The 26,094-nt window shown below is 41.5% G+C and overlaps 1 protein-coding gene across 1 annotated transcript in view; it reads right to left on the bottom strand.

Annotated features, from left to right (window-relative positions):
- Positions 1-1,008: 1,008 nt before the first annotated feature.
- Positions 1,009-26,094, bottom strand: part of ptprdb (protein tyrosine phosphatase receptor type Db) — a 154,456-nt gene continuing 129,370 nt past the window's right edge. Inside the window, exons 26-42 of the mRNA XM_082537853.1 lie at positions 25,337-25,430; positions 24,390-24,614; positions 24,131-24,291; positions 22,121-22,132; positions 21,700-21,812; positions 20,969-21,066; positions 18,875-18,998; positions 16,529-16,704; positions 13,021-13,140; positions 12,435-12,589; positions 10,603-10,888; positions 8,065-8,243; positions 7,854-7,980; positions 6,013-6,138; positions 5,767-5,921; positions 4,528-4,663; positions 1,009-4,433 (exon numbers count right to left, since the gene is read on the bottom strand). Of these exons, the coding sequence (XP_082393979.1) occupies positions 4,365-4,433; positions 4,528-4,663; positions 5,767-5,921; positions 6,013-6,138; positions 7,854-7,980; positions 8,065-8,243; positions 10,603-10,888; positions 12,435-12,589; positions 13,021-13,140; positions 16,529-16,704; positions 18,875-18,998; positions 20,969-21,066; positions 21,700-21,812; positions 22,121-22,132; positions 24,131-24,291; positions 24,390-24,614; positions 25,337-25,430 (2,356 nt within the window). The 3' untranslated portion in view covers positions 1,009-4,364. The remainder of the gene's footprint in view (positions 4,434-4,527; positions 4,664-5,766; positions 5,922-6,012; positions 6,139-7,853; positions 7,981-8,064; positions 8,244-10,602; positions 10,889-12,434; positions 12,590-13,020; positions 13,141-16,528; positions 16,705-18,874; positions 18,999-20,968; positions 21,067-21,699; positions 21,813-22,120; positions 22,133-24,130; positions 24,292-24,389; positions 24,615-25,336; positions 25,431-26,094) is intronic.

The raw sequence follows: 26,094 nt of genomic DNA on the forward strand, positions 1-26,094 counted from the left end.
ACCTTCCGATTACAAGGCGAACTCCCAACTCTTGAGCCACGATCACCCCACAGCCCATATCTACACTGATATGGGCTGGGTACATCGTCAGATGGAAATGAAAATGGAGGATCTCCTACCTGACTGAGCTCCTGGGCAGTCTGAGGTCCAACCTGGCTGGTGGTTGAACCGAAACATAACATCCCACAGCCACAGGTTTTCTATTGGATTTATGACAGGCGAGAGTGGGGGCTGGTCAGTGGTACCAAGGCACTGACTGTCAGCACCGCCATGGGGTCTGTTAATGTGTCTGAGGATTTCATCCCAATACCTAATGCCTAGCCTATAGAGGTCTGTGTGCCCCATGATGAATATGCCTCCCCATCCCATCAATCGATCATGCTGAACATTATTCACAGTCATGTGTCACATGTGCTCAGGGTGAACTTGCTGTAAACAGCACAGGACAACATTCAGGGTGCCAGGCACAGGCCTCACTAGAGGACATCCGATCCTTAGGTCACCCTCATGAACTTCCTATTGCACTGTTGTGTCCGTATTGTTTTGTTCAGTCTGCTGTTTTTTGCACACTTGCACTTTATGTAGTCCTGTGTTGATCGTCTGTTATATGTAACACCATGGTCTTGGAGGAACACTGTCTTGTTTCCCTGTGTGAGGTACCACTGTACCACTGATTGAAATGACAATAAAAGCACTTGACTTGACTTGAAGTCTGATTGTTTGGTCAAACACATTCCCACTTGTGGCCAGCTGGAGATCTTCGTGTCATTTTTCACTAAAATCACCATCCTGCAGTAGCTACGTAAATCTATAGATAATATCAATCCCTGTTTCAGGTCTCGGCAGTTCTGACTAGATTCTGTATGTAAGTGGTTAATTAAAATTTCCATGTACATAGACACCAACAGATTTGGTGTTTTTGCTGATTTATCACAGATAACCTTCATTTGTAGCCCAAATTTTGAATTCAAAGGTTGACTCAACATTTAAAAATGACAGCGGTAACAGTCATTTTCACTTGAGTTTATTTGTAACAAATGAAACTTGTGTCGATAAAGAACAGAAATCCATACAGACCTGTTTTTCAGTTTTCACGCGCTCCGAGAACCAATGTAAGAAAATAAAAAGCACTTGTTGACTCGGAGCAGAAAACGGAAACAAAAAGGTTTACATGTACAGACCAATTGGAGGTAACTGATCCCAATAACACATCATATTTTCATTTTTTTATACAATTTATAAACTCCAGTTTAATCCATCTACATGATACATCAGGGTAAAATAGAACACTTCGTTTTGTGAAACTTCTCTTTTGTGGTACAACAAATCCACAATGTGATGTATTGCACATACTGCTGTGCCATAAAAACTGTGACTTGTGGTGCATCCTTTTATTATATCGCTCTGTATATCTGATAAATCTCTATTCATTCTTTGCCGTTATCATCAGTTAATTCATTTACTTTTACGTAGTCATCTATTTATGCATTTCAATTACTCTCTGTGTTTTGTGTTATTTACATATACACAACCGTGTGAGCATTGCAGGGTCCATCTTTGCTGAGTTCAAGTAAGACTCCTTTTTTTGAGGGGGGGAGGCCGGGGCTATCGGAGTTAACAGGATACTAAATATTAGTGCATAGTACAAAGAGAGAAAGTGCAAGTCTTCCCGTAACAGGTGCGACCAAAGGGGCATCTCGAAAGTGGTACCATGCATACAAACAACAACAAGGTTACTTTAAGATGGTGGAAAACTGTCAACAATCCCTCATATGGCCGAGAGTTAATGGGCTTACAAAAAAATGAGTATATACTGTAGGTTCTGTGTCAGCGGAGACGTAGCACCTGAACTTCTCTCAGCCTTCGTTTTTGAAAGAAAAGGAAAAATGCGGAACAGCAGAATGAGGAACACAGATGACCCACTGTGACTGATTTTAGGTAAATGGCTTCAGCTGGGATACTTAAGCATCCTCTTACGGGCTGATGCTCCTCCTTTCAAACAGACTGACAAAGAGCCATTCAGCTTTTACAGATTTCTATACAGCCGAGCAAGTATGACTTGTTCGAGCCAGCTCAAAATCTGCACCAAAATTTCATGGCGGGTAAAAGAAAAGTGTCCATAATGACAGTATATCCACAAAGCCTGTGTAAGGAAAAGATGGAAAGCTTGACGTAGAACCTTAAAAAAACGATCAGTCTGTCTTGCTAATAACCTACTTTAAAACCACATTTTTTCTGCAGTCGAGTCTCTTGTAACATATGCTTATTTTCTTTTGAATGAAAAGAGATATGATGATGCAGTTGCTGGGTTTGAAATGTGAGTACGACTGTCCAGCCTACACAAACCCTTCCATTCAAAATTTCACAGCCAAAAACAACAAAACAACAACAAAGAACAAAGAAAAAAAAGAACAAAACAAAACAAAAAAAATCCCATAAAATACTTTTTCACATACTGTAACATAACAAAAACACACACACACACACACATTCGGTTCACACAAGCATACATAAAATACACAAAAACCCTTTAAAGTAACTTTATCAAAATAGGCGTGTAATATAAGGCACTAGAAATCTAAAATTAAAATACTTATTAGATGCAGTTTGTAATATGACTTCGATCATTCGTTGCTCGCCGTGACACAAAGAAGGATGACATCATCTACTGGACATGTGACTTGATTAAAAAAAAAAAAATCGACTTCCTAAGAGGTCAGAGGTTATTTCTCTAACACTTTTATATGGTGGAGGGAACATCAAGTGTAACATCCTTGTGTCTGGAAAATGATGCACCATCATCAGTATTATCGTCGTCATCATCACCGTCATCATCATCATGGCATATAACTGCAGTTAGTGACTTGACACAAAAATATATAATACATCTACTTATTGCACACTGAATCAGACACAGAGAAAAGTCAACGGTGAGCATTCCAGTAAGAAAATTGTTCTCCTTTTCCCATCCCTTTCCTGCTCGCTCGTCTCGCTTTCTGCTTAGGAAATCTTAATGAAGCTTATTTGGACACCTAATATTTTGTCTGCTCTCTGCGCTTACTAGCTTCAGCCGTGGTCCGCCCAGCTTTCTTTCGGGCTACGCGCAGAACAACGTGGCGGGATTATTCTGGGGACTTTCTGGTAGCAGCAGTGCTAATACTGTACCCCGGCGGGCCCTCGGGAATTGAGAAATTACCGTCTTCGTGTCTTTAAACGTCGCAAGTGAGACAGTAATGAGGCTGAGAGTCCTGTGTGCATGCGAAACGTGTGGGTGGAGAATACAGGAGAGTGACACTCGATTTTTTTTCATAGAACTGTGAACATTTTCCACACTAGATTTGATTGTACACTTTAAAACAGTACCGTATCACTTTAACAAAAGAAAAAGAAAATGGCTACAGCTCATTGGATTACACAGAAAAAAAAAAAGCAACTTTGCCCATGTATGGGCAACGGTGACAAAATCATAAACCTATAAGAATGGAAAAACAGAACGTGCCATATGGAATATCCAGTTTTTAAAAAACAATATAGTCACATATTTTTTCTAGAAAACTAAATTAATGTTTTACTTTGCAGTATGCATTTTTAGACCTCAGTAAACCTTCCCTTATCTTAAATCGTGAAGCATAAGGTTGAACTGGTGGTGTTTATTACTGTATGGTAGAAATGTCTTCTTTTTCATTCACAGGAAACAAGAGTCTGTTTCCAAAATAAGACAGAAAAAAACAACCCACACTTCTTGTGTCTTTTTTTTTTTAAGTTGCGTGTTCTTGGTCTTTTTAATACTCTGTGCTCTGTGTTTTCAGGCTCCTGTTGGCAATTCTCTGGTGCTTGATATCCCAGTTCTTTCTTGTCCACGAGGTTTCCATAAGATGGATTTGTAGCTTCCTTCTGAACTGTCCTCGAGATAGAAAAATCGAAATTTCCTGTGACAGAAAAAAATGCTGTAGCTGGGTCCCGTATTTAGGTTGGTGATGCTACACTGGTGGAGTTCCACACCCAAACAACAAAAAACGCAATCTGGGTGCTCGGAAAAGCACTGAAACAAATAAAAAAAGAAAAAAATCTATATTTGATCAAGTATTCTGATTGGAACAGTGGTTGAAGTTGCTGCTTCAGACTGACCAATGGGTGTGTTTGGGCTGAGGGTGGCAGGAAAACACCCTTGTCAAGCAGGTTGCTATGGCTCAGTTAGAGGTGCTGTTTCTAGGTACGGATAAGCCGATGGTCCCCCTTCACTCTGCATGCAGTGGCAAAGTCTTCATACCTGCACATCGCAACCTAGTGCATTTATTCTGGCTGTGCATAACATGAGAAAAATGCACTCGGTTGAACGTGCGCATGATCGACAGCCACTGGGTTTATGTTGCATAGTGATCAAAGCTTCCCAGGTACTCCAGACTGGCGCGGTAGCAGAACTGGTACTGGTCCTAGAGGGAAGCAGAAGAATTGTGAAGAAGAGAAGAAAGACTAAACGAACATTCAAGTGTTCTTTGAAGACGTGAAGTGGTTTAGAAAGCTCACCTCTGTCTGAACGGTGGCTGGTCTCTGGGTGCGCAGCATCTTGACAGTCTGGAAAATATCCACCACTCCCTCGTACCTCATCCTCTCTAGCACGATGCTGAGGGTGATGAACACACCGGTCCTTCCTACACCAGCACTGTTGGAGCACAGGTGGAAACGTATTCAGAGCTGGAAATACATCTCCTTATGTATGCATCATGCACTAGCTCAGTTTGCTACTAGTCGTGCCAAACCGTTATTCTGAATATTTGCTCACACGTGGTGCAGCAAGCGGTGGTGGTGCTTTATTAGCGTATCAGCAAGAAAAAAAGTCCAGTGCTGTGAAAAACTATTTCCCTCTTCCTGATTTCATATTTTTTCCAATATCGGTCACAGCTAGGTGTTTCAACCATCAAAGAAGTTTTAATATTAGACAAAGAAAACCAAGTAAATACAAAATGGACTTTAAAAAAAAGGTTTTTGCCCAGTCTCTTTCTTATTTTTGAATCATGAACTCTGACCTTAACTAAGGCAAGTGAGGCTTACAGTTGTTTAGATGTTTTTCTGGGTTCTTTTGTGACCTCTAGGTAATCAGCATGGTAATTCTGTTAGCCCTGTCATTCCTAGGATGGTTCACTACTGCTCTGAGTTTTCTCCATTTATGGCCTTCACTGTGGTTCCCTGGAGTCCCTAAGCCTTAGAAATGGCTTTGTAATCCTTTTCAGACTGATAGATGTTAGTGACTTTATATCTCAGCTGTTTCTTTAGATCGTGGCATCATCTGTTGTTTTTTTTTGGGGTTTTTTTGGGAGATCATCACTTTGTCCGAAAGGCTCTATTCAAGTGATTTCTTGATTCAACTGGTTTGGGAGTAATCAGGCCAGAGTGTGGTATTGAAATTTAACTCAACTTAGCTTCCCAAAAAATGGATTTTTTCACAGTTAATCTATCATTTAACTACTTTTTCACATAGAAGCAGGAAGGTTTGTTTTTTCCCTTATTAAATGAAATCATTATTTAAAAACTGCATTTTTCATTTATCTTTGTCTGATATTAAAGCACTGTATATATTTAACAGAGAAGTGGAATAAATTTAACGTAAAAGATTCCCCAAGTCTTTACTCAAGCAGAAACAAAATGTTCCAAGAATCTCTCACAGGTCATCTGGTGAATTTGTAGGTATTCTTTTTTATCGAGTCTGCACAACTTAATGAACAATATGTGAAATGTTGAGGTATTTGTAGGCAGCCTAGACCTTACCTGCAGTGCACAGTAATTGGCCCGTCCTGGCCAAACTGTTCTTTAGTTTTATGCACTTGGCCAATAAAATCAATAAATCCTTCTCCTGACTTTGGCACTCCTTGCTCGGGCCAGTCTGTGAACTGGAACTGACGAACTGTCCGTGACTGGCCATCCTGGGTGAAAGAAAATATGGTAATTTGAAACTCAGAAAATTCTGGAAGCCAGTACAAATTAGTCTGTCTTGCTCACAGGCTGACGACTCACCCTGGCATCAGTGACTTTGAACTCTCTCAAGATGTACTGGGGCATGTTGTACTCAGCCATGGGATCCACCACAAAGTACTGGTACCTGGCTGAGCGCTCTGCAGGCCAGTACTGGTGACACTTCTCCTGTAGAGTACAAAGGCTTCTCTTCAGAGCGCTGCATCATATTTAAAGTACTCAGTGTGTGAGGAGAACCATTTCTAGGCAATTTATAACGGAAATGTCACCATAACTTGTGATATTCATTATTCATTTCAAGACCATCTCAATGCAGATGAGATATTATGTTCACTGAATTAATACTGAAAGTCATATCACTCTCACTGTGCCATGCATAATGCTTCATAACGCCCAAACATTTATTATATTTAATTCATTATATTAAATTTTTGATAGATTTCCCCCCCCAAAATTGCAAATTCTTAATCACGAAACATTCGCTTTTCCCCTATTGCAGGCATCAAAAGGTATTCTGCTGCCCATTTTAAGAGGACATTGTTATTCACAGTTCCGTCCTCTCCTGATGTAAACTTCTGCAACAACAACACATGGAGCTGCTCATTATGCTGCTATTCAGTCAGCCCTTCAATATATTCTTTTACTGAAAATAATTAGCTCAAATGACAATATATTGTGTGATACTGCATGTTATAGTACACGCTTAGGCACTTAATCAAGGGAAAAATGTGGGTCTATTGTTTAAAAGCTGCAGCTAGCCCAAACACATTTAATTAATGTGAGTTTCAAAGGATTTGTAAATTCTTTGTCTAGTTTTTAGTTAAGAGCTTGTACAGCTACACACATCTCCATACTGGTAATTCTCTGGGCTCTGAATAGCCGAATAGGATGGTCTGCTTTCCTTCTGTGAAGTGACATGCTTTTTTGTTGTTAACTGAAGTTATTTGTAACCTCTTCAGGTTCCTTTGGTCTAAAATATAAGACTTTATAGAGCCTAACAATGGGAGTGGAAATCAGTCTATATGTTGTTGTTGTTTTTATCTTTAACCATTCTATCGCGTGTGAAAATCAATATTTGTAATTACCACCTTTATTCTTCAACACAGACTACTAGGCAAGCTTTGTTGTTATTTCTTTATTTCTACTTTAAGTAGTCTTCAGGAATGGATCTCTGAGACTCTTTGGCATATCACAGTCTTTTCTTTCTCTTTTCCTTCCTTAAGAGGAACTTCTTGACAGCAACCCTTTCACTGAGACCATCCTGATGAAGCTTCAGGTAACAGTGGGTGGGTCGTCTGTAGGGCCAGATGCGTCTCTCAGGCCCTGTGTCAGGTCTTTGCAGCATTTTTTTCCTATTTCTCCAGGACATGACTGTCAGGTGCTAACAGGTTTTCAGTTAATAGCCCTTTGAAAGCTGCCTTGTTAGTGCAAAAAAAAGCTATTTTATGATAATGGGCTGTGTAATTTTTTGGCATTTTCTGTAATTTCAACTAAAGAAATTGGAACAAACTGTATTTTTGTGATGGGTTGTTAGTAACAAAGTGCCTAAAGCTACAATTTAAAATTGCTTCTTTGCTAAGCTGCTTTGTGTAGACCCAACACTGGTTCATCTCTTGAGTTCAGTTCCTTTTTATCCTTGAACGGTTCATAGGTCAGTGTTAAGTAGCTCAACATTCCTCTGAAATGGTCAAGCACTGGACTGAAAATGAGTAGAAAAGCTGCCAATGTCCAAAGGAAAAAAACCAACATGTAGCTCAAGACTTTTGCACAGTACTGTGATACGCTAATTAAAAAGACATTCAACCAGTGCAGCTATATGTTTTTATCCTGCAGGACCAATGCATGTATCACATTTGAGTGTGTTTGAGTGCATTTATCCGTACCCGTCCCATTTCTCTCAGTTTGGTTAGCATGACAACAATGGTGGAGTTATGTTCCCACAGCATCCTCCAGTAGTCCTCTGTGGTCTCAGCCAGTGGGCCCTGGGTTGCTATATAGGCCTTCTGCTGCCTATAAACACATGGATAAGTATAAATGAAAATAAATTTCTCCCCATGCGTGAGAACATTGTAAAGTGACTGATGTTAAACTGACCTGTATCCATCAATGAAGCTGGCATTGATGTAGTCGGATCCTTCCACTCCTCTGATTGGCTGCAGACACACACGCGTGGTCTCGTAGGGCATGATATTCACCAGCCGGTTTTTGAACTTGTTGCACGGCAGATTGGCACTCACAAACCGTGATGTGTGGGCCTTGGCACTGGCCAGACGCTGAAATATAAGAAATAAAGGAAATATGCTGTAATATTGTGCAGATGAAAATTACAGAAAAAGAATTACAAGCAGCACTGATGAGAGCACTGAAATGATGGCGAAATAAAAAAGGACGGATAAGCAAGGAAGTAAAAGAAAAAAAAAGTACTCTTTTAAAAAGCACAAGGTTTGGTTTTTTATTGGACAAGTGGAATTAGAAAACCATCTTTAATCTGCAGGCCTCAGGATATTTAGTCAGACATCTTCAACTGAATCAACACAGCAGGGCCGATATAGGGGACGAGGGCAGCGGTAGGGAATGGAACAGGGAGAGGAAGGAGAAAATCAAAAGTCAGGGGGCAGGAAACCACAAGGCCCCACACTGTCTCAACACACACATGTGAACCACAGTTGATCCAGTCAAAAAAAAAAAGAAAAAGAAAAACTGGAACACACACATTCATATGTGGATATGTGCAGACAGGCAGCCGTAAGTACATGCAGTACACTCGCTCACACTCGACCACTGGATGACACGGTTTAAAAAGAAACACAGAGAAACAGAGAATAGGCAGAGGGAAACCGCAGACTCAGGGGGAAACAATGGGGTCTCATGAACCCAACGTCTACCATCAGCGGCTACCGGAGTGCTGTGGGAGAAACAGCAGTACCTTATTTTCTTACAGACAGACTGAGCTGGAAAATCCCCACTAATCACAAGTTCACCAGTTCATTCTGGGTACTCTGAACCCAGTTTCCAGCATCAACAATAGTAATTCTTCATGTCATTTGGTTTGAATTTGACGCGGTCTTATCAATAAAGCCTGGCAAAAACAAAGCTTTTCACCGCTTCGATACATGCCAATATTTTTCACCAAGGAGAAAATCATGCCCTCCTGGCAAGCTCCGAGAACTCCACCAATAAACTCTCTGTGAAAAGAAGCAAAAACACGGCGTATTAAGGTGTTGGATTACCAAAAGCAGCCAGAAAACATTCACCTCTCCCTTTTCCTCACACGCTTGCTTCAACTTTGTGATTTTATTTGAGGGACATGACGCCTCTTACACGAGAAGTTCCAACCTTTTGGTGTTTTGTTGACGGAGGTGGAAAGTAATCTTTCAGACGGTGGGCTGTGATATACTACGCGAGTTCAAGTGAGATGAAATATGGTGAGTGGGACAACCCCGCCATGTGTTTCACATCAATCTAAGGCTGTGAAAACAATACAGCGAGCGCTCAGTTCATTGTCATTCTGAGGGGAGCGCTCCTATTAGAGGGAGGACAGCTGGGGCATAGGATGAGGGAGATTGCTCAGAGTCACTTTGTGTTTACCTTGCCCTCTGATTGTCTGAGCAGACACAAGCCATTCCTGGGAAAAATTAAGCCACCTGCTTTCAACGTATACCTGTAAAGCTACAACCGATTCTCTCTTTTTCACCCAGCCAGGCCAGTCAGGTCTGCAGAGAACTCATCTGGCATGAGGTAAACAACACAGTAAACAAAATAACAACTAGAATATAATGAAAATAACACTTCCCAGCAAGACTTTGAATCCCTTATGTTCTCACTGCGATTGTTTATGATGCCTACATTTGCTGTTCTCACTTTATATTCTAATCAGCTCCCTAAAGTTTTGAAAAAGCTGTTATAACTTCCAACCCCCTAAGATTTTATTACAAACTTCAACTTTCTGGCCTACATTATTTGGTCTTTACGTGCATGCCTATCAAACTTCCCAAACTGCGATGCTTTCAGAAACCCTCAGAAAAGCTAACTCTCTTACCTTAGATTCAAAAGGTGCAATCCCATAATCCCCTTCAAATCCAACCATCTATATGAATCTCTCAGAGGGGGATTGAAACTGTAAGAACCACTAACAGCCCTGGGAAAGATGCTCAGGGGCTATCAAAGTCAAAGCTTCCTGAATTAAACATTCTGTATGTCATTTTAGACAACGTTCTTCCCAAGCTTTGGTGGTAAGAACCATCTTCCTATGAAAACCCTCAGCATGGGACCTGAAGTGCAACTTTGTTTTTTGGTCAATTATGGCTTTCAAGGTCAAGAATTAAATATGAAATATGAACGTTTGCTCTGTTCTTTATATGGACAGAATGGCCAGTAGGTAAAGTCTTCAGACAGTGATTTATCCCGCTGGATATCTCTGAGCAGGCCCTGAAGATCTGCAGTGCTTCAAAGATGCTTTCACTGGCTCTTACTGTTAACCTTTTAGGTGGCGAAGGGCAAGAAAAAGACAACTCGGCCTTACAGAAACCAGTGAAGTGTTACATTATTATCATGAATCGGTTTTATGAACCACCATAAATCTGTAGGGCTTAATTTTATAGCCTTCGGAGGAACAAAGTGAATCCTCCTCACCTTGAACTCCAGCTCCATGCCGGTGACATTTTCTCCTGGTTCAATCTGCGTCAGCCTCTGGATGTAGGAGTACAGGTTCCTCGCAGGGACTTCGGTGTTCCCGCAGGTCACCGCCTCCAGCAGTGCATCGTGAATGAAGATGTACTGGTCTTCCGTCTGCACCATGTAGTTCCTCTCGGAGCGCATCAGCGTGACATGACCGTAGATGTCGATGGTCTTCTCATGCTTGATTCGCTCTGTCATGGCATCAATCACAATGAAACAGCCAGTGCGGCCCACTCCAGCACTGGAAATAGGAAAAGAGAACCAGATAGTGAGGTTATTTTCTCACATAAACTGCAGTGTGTGCGCTGTGTCCTAATACCTGGTGCAAATCTGTCCCCGCAGAGCTCAAACATAACATGCTTTGCCTAAATCAGCTAACTATCATCGAGATCCCAGCCAGCAATATTTCTGTCAAAGCAGGTAAAAATTGACATCAGCGATGAGTCAGCAACACTGTCTCGCTGGCATTAAGAAGATATCCTCCCTATCGACACACGATCCGGAAATATAATACCCTTAGCTGCCCACCCAAACACTTCACATTTTTGCTGTGCTAGTAAACGGTGAGACAACCTGACCAAGCAAGTTTGTGCAAGTGAATAGAAAATTCTTTATGTGGTTAAATGAATATCGGTGTGCATGCGCGGGAGCGTTGTCGAGGTGGAATGAGATTTGGTCCGTTGTTTGATACAGAGGTTGGTTGAAATGTAAAAGCACATTATGATGGAGTCTTGCCAGGATAATTAAATTTGACTGATAATCCTGTTAGATACTCCATCTGACTGCTACGGAAGATTAGGAAGAGCTGCTCTCCTGCCAACCTTCTCCGCTGCGTCCCGCCCCCGTCGCTCTGCCTCTTTTTCTCCTCGATAAGTACCCTCTCACGCCAGCCCCGACACTTTTTCACACTCACATTTGTCCTTTTCTTCTTCTTGGAAACCATTTTCTCTCCATCTTTCCTTTTCTTTAATTCATCACTTTCATTCACTGTGTCCTGGATTTGACCTCACCTTCTTTTTTCTCACTCTGCACACATCTCCTCCTCTAACTCCCAGTCCCTCGCTACCTTTCCCTCTCCATCATTGTCTCAGCCTTACCCCCTTCCCCTCCTTCATTCTCCTCCACATCCATACCTCACTAATTCTTCCTCCCGAGAGTTTCTGCTCCATATTCCCACTGCCCTGCTCTATCTTTTTTTCTCTGCGATTGCCAGTAAGAGCAAACAGAAGCTTCATTCGAGCTCTGGAGCTAAACGCTGTGCCAAGCCCGTAATGACAAGCTCCCAGAGTCTCTTCTCCATCCAACACATTGGCCTCCTGCTGCTCAGACAGCAGCTCATTTGAATATAAACTTGTGAACCCAGATGTACCCCCAGCCTAAATGGTATATTGTCAACTGTGAAAGCTAATTATGGAAAATAGGGTCAGCATGGTAGCTGATGATGGAGATGAAGGAGGTTGTTGTGGGAGGAATGTGGGTGTCTAAGCCAGCCAGGATGTTTGGGGTTTGCATAATCGCAGGTCAATCTTATTTTACTTCAGCGCCTCTGAACTATTTTATACAAGCACCCTTGGACTCTTGTTGATTTTCGCCGACTGCCAGGCTTTTGAAAATGTTGTTAACTCATAAATGCCAAAATAACGCATAAGTGTTTCATGCAGACTCACAAACACACAGTCACGGAGCAGACCTGTTTCCTTTATGGTTGTGGATGGATATCATAAATAATTCTGGTTCAGTGAATAATAAGAATGGATGAGCCGAACTGAAAATACACAGACACATACCTGCAATGGACAACCATGGGTCCCGCATCTGGAGGATTGCAGGCCTTGACCCGGCGAAGGAAGGCCAGGAAGGGGGTGGGATGTTCAGGCACCCCGTGGTCTGGCCAGGCTGTAAACTGGAAGTGACGGACTTCACGCTTCTCATTTGAGCCGCTCTGGTTGAGCAGATTAGACGTGGGGTTAAATATAAAGACTTAGTTATTCTGTAATTTTTGTAAATGTCCACAAATCCCATTAAAAAAACGTAAACAAGCATGTCATGAGCTGCCCAGGCTATCAGGTTTAGTCTAGTTTATTTTAAAAGAAATCTGCAGGGCACTATAGTTTTTGGCAAACACTGCTCAAATATAAAGAAAGTGTATTAGTTGGCACTCTCTTCAGCCACTGATTAATACGCTGATGTGGTTTGATCACTCATTACAGCAGCAGGATGGTTTATAGTGTGAGCTCTCAGAGCTAGCTCTAAAAATATGCTATCCAACCATGCTGGGAATGAAATTTTGTTTATAGACCTGCAACGAAGTATGTATAAATATTTGAACAGATCAATTACGCACACTCCATTATACATGCCATGTTTCAGTACCTTGTAAAGAGCGAAGGTCCTGACAGAGTAGGTGGCCAGCTCCACTGTGTCAAGCAGAGTGACCTGGATCAGGCCGTAGGTCTCTGTGCCACGTGTTGGCCAGTACTGATCACACTTCACCTAAAATGGAAGAGGGGAGAAGCTGTGAGAGACGAAGAGCAGGTTGAATAATTCTTTGCAAAGATTTTGGTGAAAGAAAAGAGAAAGAAAAGAGCTGACGTGACTTTGAGTGCATGTGTAGAGGGAACAAAAAAAAAGAAAAGAAGGGGGAGAGGAGTGCTAAAGCAGATCAGTGAGAGAATTTGAGAGAATCAGACAGTAATGTACATACAGAGACAATCCAGCATATGAAAAGGGGTTTTAGTAAGTGTGTGTCTGTGTCGGGTGGGGTGGGCGTTTGATCATGCTAGTTAACTGCTATAGGTTGGTGGGCTCTCTCAAAGATCCACACCAGTGCTCAGAAAAGCCAAGAGATACCGAAAACTCATCCTTCACATATTCGATGCTGTACGTTGCTAATACATCGCAGCCCCACAAATCCCTACATAACCAATCGTAGCACACACAAAATCCCAGCATCCCTATCAAGCAAAACACTTTGATTTCCCCTGCACCCGGCAGTCATATTTGTAGTTCTTCGATTCGGCTTCGGAGACCACAGAGGAGGGAGGAAAAAAAAATCCCAGAGGAGATGAGGGGGGGCTTGGCAGAATCAGGCCAAACCAAACGTTATGTGCTGATCCCTCCAGTCCTCACATCAAAGACTGCAGGGAGCTCAGCTCAGCTTGCTCTGCATTCCACTGCTCCAGACTGGGGATTATGCGTTTTGGCCCGTGATGTTCAGGCTGTAATTACAGCTTTTCAACTGTTGTTTTCCCACCAGACCTTGAGAGACTGTGGGGACAGGAACGGTTGCCTGTGTAAGGAGGAGGGGGGGCTCACACTGACAGAGCATAAACAGGATCGCAAAAAAAATAAAATCCCTGGTGTGAAGACTATATTATCCATTGATTTATGAGGCTAGCAGCATAACTGTGCCCTGTTCTAGCGTGGTTTGATTGGTGCTAAAAGGAAGGATGCTGGCATCGTTCCCACAGTGGGACCATCTGTGATCATCTGTGCGCTTAATGCGTAAACACATAATGGTATAATGTTGAGAGGTGTTAAATGAGATTAAATAATTTTCTCCAACAAGCAGCCCACTACTCACTCAAACAGTACGTGCAGAGCTAGTGGGCTGATAATAAACAGCTAAATATCTTCAAATTGAATGTTTTCATTTCATAACGCTGTTTATTGAATTTTGACAATTTACAGCTTCACAAGCTCAACACAAACTTGCTCTGCAGTGGAAAAAAACCCAAAAAACCCAACCGAAAAACAACCAAAAAATAAACCTTATGACAATGTGGCCAGAAAACAAGGACTACTTAATATACTACACAGTCACAAGACAGGAAGTGGAGGAAAATGCCCATTGTGGGTGCGATCATGCAAACCATAAACACTTATGTGCACTCTTTATGAACTGTATTAAAAGCAAAAAATAACATTTTTAACTAGTTAACTATGTGGTCAGTTTACAATACAATTTTTGCATTATCATCCAATGCATTATTTGCTATTGCTTGGAGAAAAAAAAGAGGAGGTGGGGAGGGAGCAGAAAAACTATAACAAAACGGGGGATAAAGGTAAGGAGAAAACCATGAGAAGTGAGTTTGTACTTATAAAGGGATTTTAGCAAAGGAGAGAAAGAGAGATCTTGCCTTAGAGAAGAAATAAGAGGGCATCTGAGGGTCAAACAGACACAACAGAGACAGTTGGAAAAAGTTGAAAAGGAAACAGTGTTTTAACACAAGGCACAGGTTAATAGGAAAAGAAGCACAAATGGGAAGAAAGGATAATTTTCTGAAAAGGTCTTTGGACATAATTGGTTAACACTTCAGTCATGATTCATACCTCAAGCCATTCATGTTCATTTTACTCTGACATGACATTCTCATTACACTGAATTTTTACTCAAGTGCACATTCTGTTAACAATAGCAAATGCCTCGAAGCCAGATTATTTTCTAATTCATTACTTACCCCAATTTAGCTGTACTTGTAATTCCTCCAGGTCTGGTTCATCAATCCACGCTATTTTTTTTGCCTTCTACTCTGATACACTACACGCCCATTCTGACTTCCCAAGAACATTTAGCTTGATCGTCATGCACTAAATGTTGTATTCCAGCGATTCCTCGCGTGTCCTCTTTTAGCCTATTCTGTTCACTCCACCTACAATCTATTGTCCTCGTGCATTCAAATAAAATAAAATGAAATAAAATAAAACTCATGTCTTTTTCTAGTCTCTCTGTATCTCCTCACAACATGCCACAACACCTTAGCTGTAATTTAGCTGTTTTGCATTTCTCACTCATTATGTCACTCTAACCATCGGTTATATATACACGCCTCCATCATGACAGCTTATGCATTAGTCGCACGTTGCACATAACTTGCTTTCTAATGTAAAGAAAAAATACTGACGATACCGATGATGAAAAATGTTTGTCCGTCAGCATGCCTGCTAATGCTGAAAAATATTTAGGAGCTCACTAACAATATTTCAGTACTAATTACCAACAAAACGACTCTTTTCCCCACAAACTTTAAAAGTTAATTCAGCCACAGAACATTAGCTTCCAGTTCGGAGTGACTGGACAGCATTGCATATGGTATAAAACAGCAGCTTTTGTTGGCCTACACATTCTCACTAACAAAAAGTTTAATTTAAGTTTCAATGATTGTGATTTTGTGGATACCAATTTAGACACAATTTTCATTTGAAGCTATCCAATGAAAACACCAGCCAATATTACCGTATTATTATCAGCTTATTGCCACAATAATGTAATAATAGTAGAAGTTTTAAGCCAAAACATTTTCTTGTTACCACCTTAACACATGGCGACCACAACGCTACCAAATAGTTCTACCTCACTGGCATCCTTGGTTTATAAATGTAAATATTAAGTTTACAAATTGTTAATACCTTTGTATTACTTGCTTAATATCTTGGTTATTATATTATTATCTGATTATGTTGTTATTATGAAACTATTACCCTACTATAAGAACATTACTGAGCTGTAATGGAGGCTGCGATAATATATTTATTGTTGCAGATGAACTCTATATATCATATTCTTTTCAGCTTGTGAAAAAGTAGATGCTTCATAATCAAAGACAAATAGATAACCTCATTAATTTTAACCAAACGTGTAACTTTTCTCCTATTTTATGCAGTGGACCTCACAATAGAGCTTACCCAGTTCTTATACTACATTTGATACATTTAATCCAATAATAAAACCACAATTTTTCTCATCTAGCCTTATGCTTTATCATGTCCTGCTCTAGTCTTTGGCTTCGTCTGTAATATTGTATTTGTACTCATTCTCTGTGATGCTCTCTCTATTCAGCTCTGCAGTCGTGCACACTCCCACCTTATTCCATTTCCTTACCCGTGATTTCTCTTCCAGCTTGGTCATCATGATGATGTTGGCTGTGTGCTGCTCCCAGACCATCCTCCAGAAGTCCCCGAAGGTCTCGGGAAGGGCGCCCTGAGTGGCAATATAGGCATTCTGACGGCGGTAGCCATCAATATAGTTAGCGTTGATGTAGTCACTGCCCAGGACACCTGAGTAATAAGAGAAAAAGTGGATGTTATTTAAGGTGGAGAAAAGAATAGAAACACATGTGTGCAAGTTGAATTGGAGAAAAGATTAGATGGAAAAAGCAAATAAGGGAAAAGACAGAAAAACAGATGGGAGCAAAAGATACAGGCGGTGATGAAACACTCAATTCTAAGTCTGTATGCTGAGAGTATGGGAATGATGCATGGCACCGATTGCATCAAATTACTGTCTGCAGATGAACCTGATTTTTATTCTGTTCCATGTTGAAATAATCCAAGTCTACTACTATAAAGGCAGGTTTATGTGCAAGTAATAAAGGGTGAGGATCATGTGAGGTCATGGCAGGGAGATTAATGTTTTCACAGGGCCCAGAGGCCTTTGGTGTTGGATTGTTCAGCCGTCTTGTTTTATAATACATGCTAAGACGATCACGGGCCTAATCTGAGTATACTCTGGATGTGTCGCTTTGAATGGCAATATGACTGTAAGGCCGTCTCTGTGTAAGACTCGGCTGACACTGCTTGTCCTGGAAGGGATTGTGTGTGTGTGTGTGTGAGAGAGATGTGAAAGACTGTCTGTGTGTGTTTGATTTAGGATCAGGCCTGCTCATCTAGGGCCTAATACCATAATCCCAAAAATCACTGAGTCACAGCTCAAACATGCACACGTACGCCAAAAACACCAAAGTACACACACACACACATACACTCAGGCACACATGCGTATGTTCAGCTGTGACCCGATTCTGCCGAAATGGGACCTAAAACTCCTTTTGAGCCTTCAGATGGCAGTTTACGTTTAAACAGATTGAAATCAATGAACAAACAGCAGGATGCTGACAGGAAGAAACTCCTGCAGCCGAGTCTCCTCCCGCAGCTTATTTTACGAGCACGAATCAGTCCCATACAGTTGTAAAATCCCACGCCAACATCGCAAACACACACACACACAGCAGACACACACACTCAAATGACAGAGGAGCAAGAGGAATGCTTATACAACTTACTTTAAATAGGATGTGGACAGACGGTAAGAAGAGCTTCTAACATATGTTTATCAACCCCAGTCTTTAAAAGACAGCTTGCCTAAATTCTTTGCGCTACAACTTTACTGCAATGGACTACAACAGAAGCAATCTGCAGATAAAACACACACTCGCACTTTCCAGTCACTTGGTGGGAATGCTGGCTTGGCAGAAGGTCTGCGTTCAGCAACGCATGGAAGCGGCTGCGAGGAGAGTATATGTTTGTGCTCGTCCACATCTGGGCATATATATGTTTTTTTGTGTGTGTTTATGCGTGCATGAAAGCGCTCGTGTGTGTGTGTTTGGACATGCTCAACAGTATTTGCATTTTCTTAGCTGGAAGAAAGACAGACAGCCAGGGCTCCAGCTCCAGGACAGGCGGGGGCGGAGGGGCTGCTCACACATGCTCTGCCCAGATAAGGCTCATCTGTTTGGGCTTGGCCTCCCACTGCCTCCCTCTCTCCACATTGGAGCTGCCAGTTTCTCTGCCTCGGGTCTTTCCCAGCTGAGGTGGGTGAGTGCGCTTCAAAATGCACACTGAGTACAGAACTATTTGTTTCTTCTCATTTTAAACCATTCAGAAAGCCCAAATCCAGGAAAATGGGCACACCATGAATAAATCGGTAAACAGTCTAAATAAAGCACGATCACACGCTATCTCCTCAGATATTAAATTGGTCAGGCCGGGTCCAAACCAGTCATATGATGTGGTAAAACAGTGGGGTAAGACACAGCAGTTGGTTAGATGGGAAAAAATGATTGTTTTCATTGTGTTTACGTAGGCTCAGCACTTGGTTTGTGATGCATGGGAACAGCCAGTGCAGAACAGCTTCGAACTATTAACATCCCATCTTTCACGGATAGAAGCTCTCACGCAAAAGTTCACACAGTCATATACACACATGCACAGTATGACATAACGCACTACTTTGCCTCCACACCCAAACTCAAGAATCACAACTTCATGCCCAATTTAAAGCCTAGCCCAAACCATAACTCTGCAACCAAATCGTAAACCTTAAATGGCCCTGAGAAAGTGACCAGAGTGGCCTCATTTCCTGAAACCATTACCGTAGCCATATAAAGACGGAGGTAACAGGTCATGCACACCCACACACGCACACAAACACAGCGGAAGCGTGTCCTACCCTCGATGCTGGAGAGTATAACTCTGGAGTGATCGTAGGCAATGACGTTCGCGTAGCGGTTCTTTGGTTTGTTGACCTCCAAGTTGGAGTTCTCCCACGTGAACTGTTGACCAGGATCGACTGACTGCAAGACACGCAAGCGAAGGTCAAACAAAGAACAAACATCAACGAGAAGCTGTTGCAGTTATATCGTTTCATGTGGCTTACCACAGTTGTTCTGTGCTCAATCATGTTTTTGTTACCAGAAATATTTTGGCATTATTAAAGCAAGTGGGTTTCAGACAGTGAGACTAGCATGCAGTCTGTCAAAAACATTAGATTAAGATAAATGGCCGTGGCACGAATGATTCACAGGACTTGCAATGAGGAAAAAACAATCTTGCTACATACCACTTTTAATCCCCGTATGATTGTAAGGTACGATATGCTGCTTATGCGTGCACAGCATTGGCTGATTCTCTAAAATCACACATAAGCACCAAGCATTAGCACTTAAAATTTACTGCTGGCATCGATATCGCTATCTCTTAAACTGAACCTCAACGTGCAAGAAATTGGCATCCAGAACAGGAAGATTTTAACAGTTCCAAGAATCTGAGCTCACAGGCACCGGGGCAGGATCGTTGCAGCAAAACCCACTGTTAAAACCAACAACAAACTGAAAATTAAGAAGGTATTATTGATACTGTATAGGAACGTGGGCAACCATGATATCCCTTTTCAAGAAAGACTTTCCACTTTCAAAACTAGCTAAAAGAGAAAGACGATAAAAGCGCAACCAATAACCCTGGGAGAGAGGGGATGGTTGTGTTAGAGCAACACATTAAGTTCCTAGAGGGTAATTACAGCAACCATTGCTGTTAGCTGGGAGAGGCAGACATGAGGTCATTATAGGGCTGTCAATGGAGAGGGACGAAGAGGAGAGAGCCAGAGCAATTTAGCAATTCTGAATATTTTACGACACATAATTATGGTTTGGTTGAGGAAAAAGTGGACAGGAGCGGTACTGGATACGTGCACGTATGTTTAAGACTGCTTTCCATGAGCAGCCGACATCATGTGTGCCTGATTATTACACCGCAAGCATTTCTGGCCTCTCTCTCGCTCTCAGTCCCTCTTCCATCCATCTCTCTTGTTCCTTCGTTAAAGCTTCAGTACCGAACAAAGCACACAGTCATGCAGAGAGAATGTGAGGCTCAACAGAGTGGTTCCAGCTCACACCACAATTGCATACAGCTTCTCCCTCAATGTCTCCTCCATCCTCCTTTATCCTCTCTCCCAACACTCTCCGCCCCCCAAAAAACATTCTTGCTCTGTTTTTCTACTTTTTGCATAATGTGTCCTTGTCTTTCTCTATATACGTACTATATATCTGTCACACACAATTTGTCTCTCTTTTGCGGCAACCAATTAGGGCCTTATGCAGTCTCCTCCACCCAGAAGCCCTTGGCCTAAACACATTTTTTATGCAGGGAAAAGAAAACATTTTTACTCTTTTAACAGCTCTCCGTGGAGCTCATTGTAGCGCTATTTGCGACACAGCCATAATATTTCTGCTAATGTCTTTTTTTTTGAGGGCCACAGTTCAGCACGACAAGTTCAGCCACACTGTTATCTCCAAGCAAATGGCTTTTCTGTTGTTGTTCCACATTAACTCTTCTGTAAGTTGAAGGAAACTAATCAAGAAGCGTCTATTTTACAGAGAACATTTGCCTCTTGCATCTCTTGGCGAGTCTGCTCTCTGTGGCTGCCGCTTTATTTCTAGCTCCCCTTTTCTCCACCAGAGTGTAGAAATGAGGGGTTGATAACCATCTGGCTGTAAGCAAACTCTCTTTGAGCTTGCAATTTCAATTTTCCTCTTATATTTGTATAGATAACAACAAGACAGCAGAGAGAGGGAGATGCGCTCGATTTTGTATCGTTCGACGGAGACGAATCCAAACGTAACTTAACTGTATAGTCAATGCGAGGCTTTAAATCTACTCGCGCTCGCTATCAGAACTGGAACTGAGCAAGAGCAAGAAACGGCAGGTCAATGATAAATATGCGAGTGTGTGCGTGTGTTTATGTGCATCAGATAATCAGCATTCATACCTCGTACTCTTGAGAGAACTTGAGATTGTCATTTGCCTTGAGGCGCTCAATGTGATCTGCCAGCTCAGAGATGGGGACGGGCGGGTGACTTGCCATGCCTGCCGAGCACAGAAACAGAAAAAGAGGCGGTTTTGATACACACACAATTGAACTCCTTTGGAGGAAAACGTTAAGAGTTAGGATTCTCAAAGGAGGTGTTGTTTAGTGCTCGGTCCATGGAGAGTGGAGGAAGCAAATGGAAGTGTTGTCTTTTTTTTTTTTTTGGTTAAGTGACCGTTTTCTCTCCAGGCAGACAGAAGGAACAATGTGCATGTTCAGAAAGTTACTGAGGCACAATAACATGTCTTCAGAGGATACGCACACTGCTGGTGAAGATTTAAAAAAAGGCTATGACACAGGCAATAAAAATTTAGCATGATTTTAATTTTGTTTTTTTTCAGTAGAAGTATTCCGGAGGCGTTTGATGAAATGTCAAGCAGCTTCATCCTATACGGGATGGATGGTTAGTTAGCATGGATATGGAGAAGGAAAAGAGTAGAAAAAATGGAAAGACAGAAAAAGAAAGAGAAAGAAAGAAAGAGGGGGACAAGGACCAACTAACTTGACAGACGCCGATAACCGCGGTACACTGATACACGGTAGGCTGAAAAGGGAAACAACACCACAGTTAATCTCATCAACACTGGCCACATATAGCATATTTTGCATGTGGATATTTCTCCCCAATCTACCTGGAGTCTGGAAGTTGATTCTGCGTAGCTCCACAGGATCAGTGGGATGGTGGGAGGACATCGCTTTGCTGCAGGGAAAACTGCCCTTTCTTCCTTCAGCCTCGGCTCTTTTCCTGGAAGAACAAACATAATTTACCTCAACCTGATCTACTTAAAATGCACTTAAAATGATGGACATAAACCAGCCGATGCAGTGCAGCTGTCACTCTTCCCATACATATCTTTATCCAACACACTGAATAAAGTGAGCTTGGGGGATTACAAATGTACAATTCAGCCAGTATACTTCTAGTTAATATATTGTCAATAAAGGAACACGGCAATAATCCTGACTCTTCTGGGTTCAATTTTCTAAATGATTCTTTGCAAGGAAATTGTCCCCGTAGGACAGAGGAAATGGTAATAAGCAGTGTTTGTTTACCTGTCAGGTTTGCTGGATCCACGTAGGCAGACGTGTAGATAAAAGCAGAGACAAGGATGAATAACATTAGTGTCCAATCAACAAACATCAGGGACTAAAGCATTGCTGAACTCATCATTCTCTTCCTCTCATTTAAATGGATAGGAATAATAATATGATCTTAAATATGCAAAACAGCACCTCCTGTAGCTATAAAGATCAACAGTAAATCTAAACACAAAAGCTTTTTCACACAAGGACACTACATACATATCAACACCTAGCAACTCTGCCCTGGAATGGTACAGCTTAAGAACAAGTGTGAAATGAATAGCTAGAAATCACCAGGAGTTACACTCTAGGGCTGTACTGAGTATTAGATTATGACCATCAAGGTTAATAATTTTGCTGAGCTGCATCAGTCACACTAATTATTCATGTGCATTAACTAACCTCTAGCTAGAAGATTGGCTGGCGAGCTTATCGTGAATAGTGCTAATGGGTGATAATGTTATCTTTCACTTTTCTCTCATGCTAGCTAACACTGCTCCCTATATTTGGCTTTAAATGGGCGTTACTGTGCAAATACTTTATTTATTTTTATTTGCAGTTTTCTTCAAAAATGGGAAATTGGTGCAACAATTTATTGGAAGTATATAAACTCAGTATATAAGACAAAAACAGACTTTGCTTCTAATGAGCTTGAAAGTCATTATTTGGTGTTGCCATCTTTTTTCCTCAAAACACACTCTTAGGCAGCTTTCTTGTAGTTTCATTAAGTAGTCGTCAGGAATAGTTCTCCAGGCTTCTTGAAGGGCTTTCAAGTCTCTTGTTTGGATGTTGGCTTTATTTTTGTTCCATTCTCTGTCAAGAGGATCCCGCGCTGCTTCAATATTGTCAATAATGACGTTCGGGCTCCGGGGAGGCCAATCCATGACTCATAGTGCTCTGTTGTCTGTTTTTCTCTCCAGGTTTGTTTTTGTTGCACTGGCAGTGTGTTTGGGCGTCATTGTCACGCTGATGGTAGTTTTCATGATTCCATCAATTTTGACATCACCAGCGGAAATGAAGCTCCGAACCATGACAGAGGCTGTTTATAACGAAAGATGGCTGAAAACAGTCATTCCTGTCACTCCAGAAGACCCGTTGCCACTGATTTTAGGTCCAGTTCTTTTCTCCACTTTTCCTTCCTTACGAGTGGCTTCTTGACAGCCACTCTTCAACTGAAGCCATTTCTCATAAGGCTTCAGCAAACAGTAGATGGATCGCGTGAAGGACCAGATGCATCTCTGAGGTCCTGGAAATGTTCTTATTTCTTAAAGACATCATTTCAGATGTTTTTAAACCTGTGCACTCGTCCAGTTTTCTCAGTTTTTTTAAGGGCAGCTCGTACACCATTATGAGATATGAAAAATGTTCAGCTAATAGCTCTTTGGGAATCACCTTAGAGGTGAATGACCTTCAGAAAGCCTGAAGAAGCATTGCTCATGACTTTTGCACAGTACTGATGATGACAGAAAAAAATACATATCTATGAAAACCTCAAATTTAAGCTTAGCTATTATTAGTATAAATAATTATAAATATTTCACCATACATTTAACCCACTGGTTTAACCTTTAAAGCAACAAGGAAATGCTGATTTTTTTATTCATTTAGAAATATAAATGATGTTCACACAAAATGATAGATCTGACAACTGATGTAAACGATAATAATCTGTATGCACATCTCTGAAAGAAAACTGACACTGTCTGCTGATTAGGATCTTTTTCTGTCACACACTGCTTGATAACTTGTAGGAAATATTCATGAAATGAACAAAAAAGATACATTAAGTGATGGAAATGGATAAACCCCTGCAGAATAACTGTTGTCCCTACTATAAAGACTTATGTGAAGCTTTAAATTCTTTTCTCCATATTCAGCAAAACTCAAAATCTCTTTTGTTTACAGCTTTCTTTGTGTCAGCATTCAAATGTACTACTGAACAGCGTTTATTTCTGTTTTCCTCCATCGTGCTGATCTTACCTCTTGAAGAGGAGAATGGCAATGACGATGCAGACAATGAAGATCACAGCCAGCACAGGCCCCACCACCCACAAAAGACCCTCCTCCTCATCAACAATTGGTTGAGGATCCACATATGATGATGTCACAGGATCAGAGTAAGGGCTGGTTGAATACATAGTCTGCAAGAGACCAAGGGTTTAAGCAGTTACACGTATAAATTAAACACCAGTGTACCCAGACGGTAGATTTGTTTGGGCGTGTTTGCATCTGCACTCACATTCTCGGAGAGGTCGAGCAGCGCCAGCACAAAGAAAACATAGTCTTGTCCGTTCTGCAGTGGACGGTTGCGAAAGTCGCCGTAGTTTCGGCCGTCCCCTAATGTGAATTCAATGGGCAGAGTCTTGAAGTGAGCGGTGACATAAGCCCTGGGATCTGACTGGCTAGCCTGTCTGCGGATGCGAAGGGCTCGGCTGACGCTGGTTCTGTTGATCTCTCTGAGGAGCTATGAGGAAAAACAAAACAGAGAAAATGAGCAGGCAGGTTCAGAGTTTAGAGGAGATGGGGAAAATTGACAGAAAGGAAACAAAGAAACAAAAAAACGTCTGACACAAATACGTGACATAAAAATAGGACAACAACCTGCAAATGCTGGTTGCACCAAGTTCAAACAAAGGGCATGACCAGATCATCAGTCTGCTTCAAACTCCCCCCTCCCATCCCAACCCACATACAAAAAAACCTTCAGAAAAAAAGGTCAGTTTTGACAATTTTACCCCAAACAAAACCCTCATTATTGTAGAAACAATGGACTGTACAGTGCAATATCACCTTAGCCCAAATTTGTTCATCAACTGAATTGCTGCCACATTTATCCACTGAGACAGTAGGCGCCATAAAACTCTATTGACTCAATTGCTTTCAGAGCAGAATAATGAGGTGGTGAAGTCTTTAGAAAAAGGCAGGGAGTGGAATTAGATGGGAAATGGCATGTGAAAGCATTGTTTAGAGTGAGCAAGGAATGGATGGTTAGGCCGTTTGCCTTCACGTAACAAGGCACAGTCTGATAAGTCTGATACAACAGACAAAAAATCTGCATCGCATTTAACAGTTATTACCCCCATCATCCTGATTAACATAATCATTCCCCCCCAGCATCGGTATTACCTTATAACAAGTGTGACCATTATTTAGCTTTTTATTTTTCCTGCCTGCTGCACGTCTCACCTCATCCAGGTTCATTTGGTCAGGGTCCTCCCAAGGATTCAAGAATTTTCCCCCTCTCTGCTTCTTCAGCGGCACCACTACCACAAAATAACCCCTGAAACACAACATGCAACTGGGATCAGGCCTGAGGAAGCACACTCCAAACTGCACAGTTTCTTAAGAACAGTCAGTGTTCTGACATTTAACAGAATACTTTAAAAGGATTTCAGACACAAAAGTATGGAGGCATTTGATGTTACACTTTATTTATTCTTGATGTGTATGGAACATGATGGACACACCTGTCTATATAAAGACCCATAATTCACAAAAACAAGCCATTAAGTTAAGAAACTCTAAAGCCAGCAATTATAATATTGTTTTAAAGCACAGAAAAGGATAGGGGCATAAAACTTTCTAACGCTATCAGTGGTACCACGGGCACGAAGGCCATGTACAAGGATAATCATAAGGATGGTTGTCAGGTCAAGTGGAATAACTGAGCAGGAATAGTCTTGGTCTGGAAAGTGACTTAAAACCACAAGATCATTAAACGGAACTTCAAAGGTGCTCTTCAAAGATGAAGGAAACTCCCTGGAAGTAGAACTCCATTAAACTGGCCTTCATGGTAGAGAAGCAAGACAGAAGTCACTTCTGAAAAATGCATATCAGAGCCTACTTGGAGTTTGCCAAATGGTGCACTGTGAAGTCAGATTTCCAAGCATCTGGCAAACACAATGCACTGACTCATATCATCTCTATAGTAAAGCATAGTGGAG

Source organism: Aulonocara stuartgranti (genome assembly GCF_965226115.1).
Source record: "Aulonocara stuartgranti genome assembly, chromosome: 6".
Lineage (NCBI taxonomy): Eukaryota > Metazoa > Chordata > Actinopteri > Cichliformes > Cichlidae > Aulonocara > Aulonocara stuartgranti.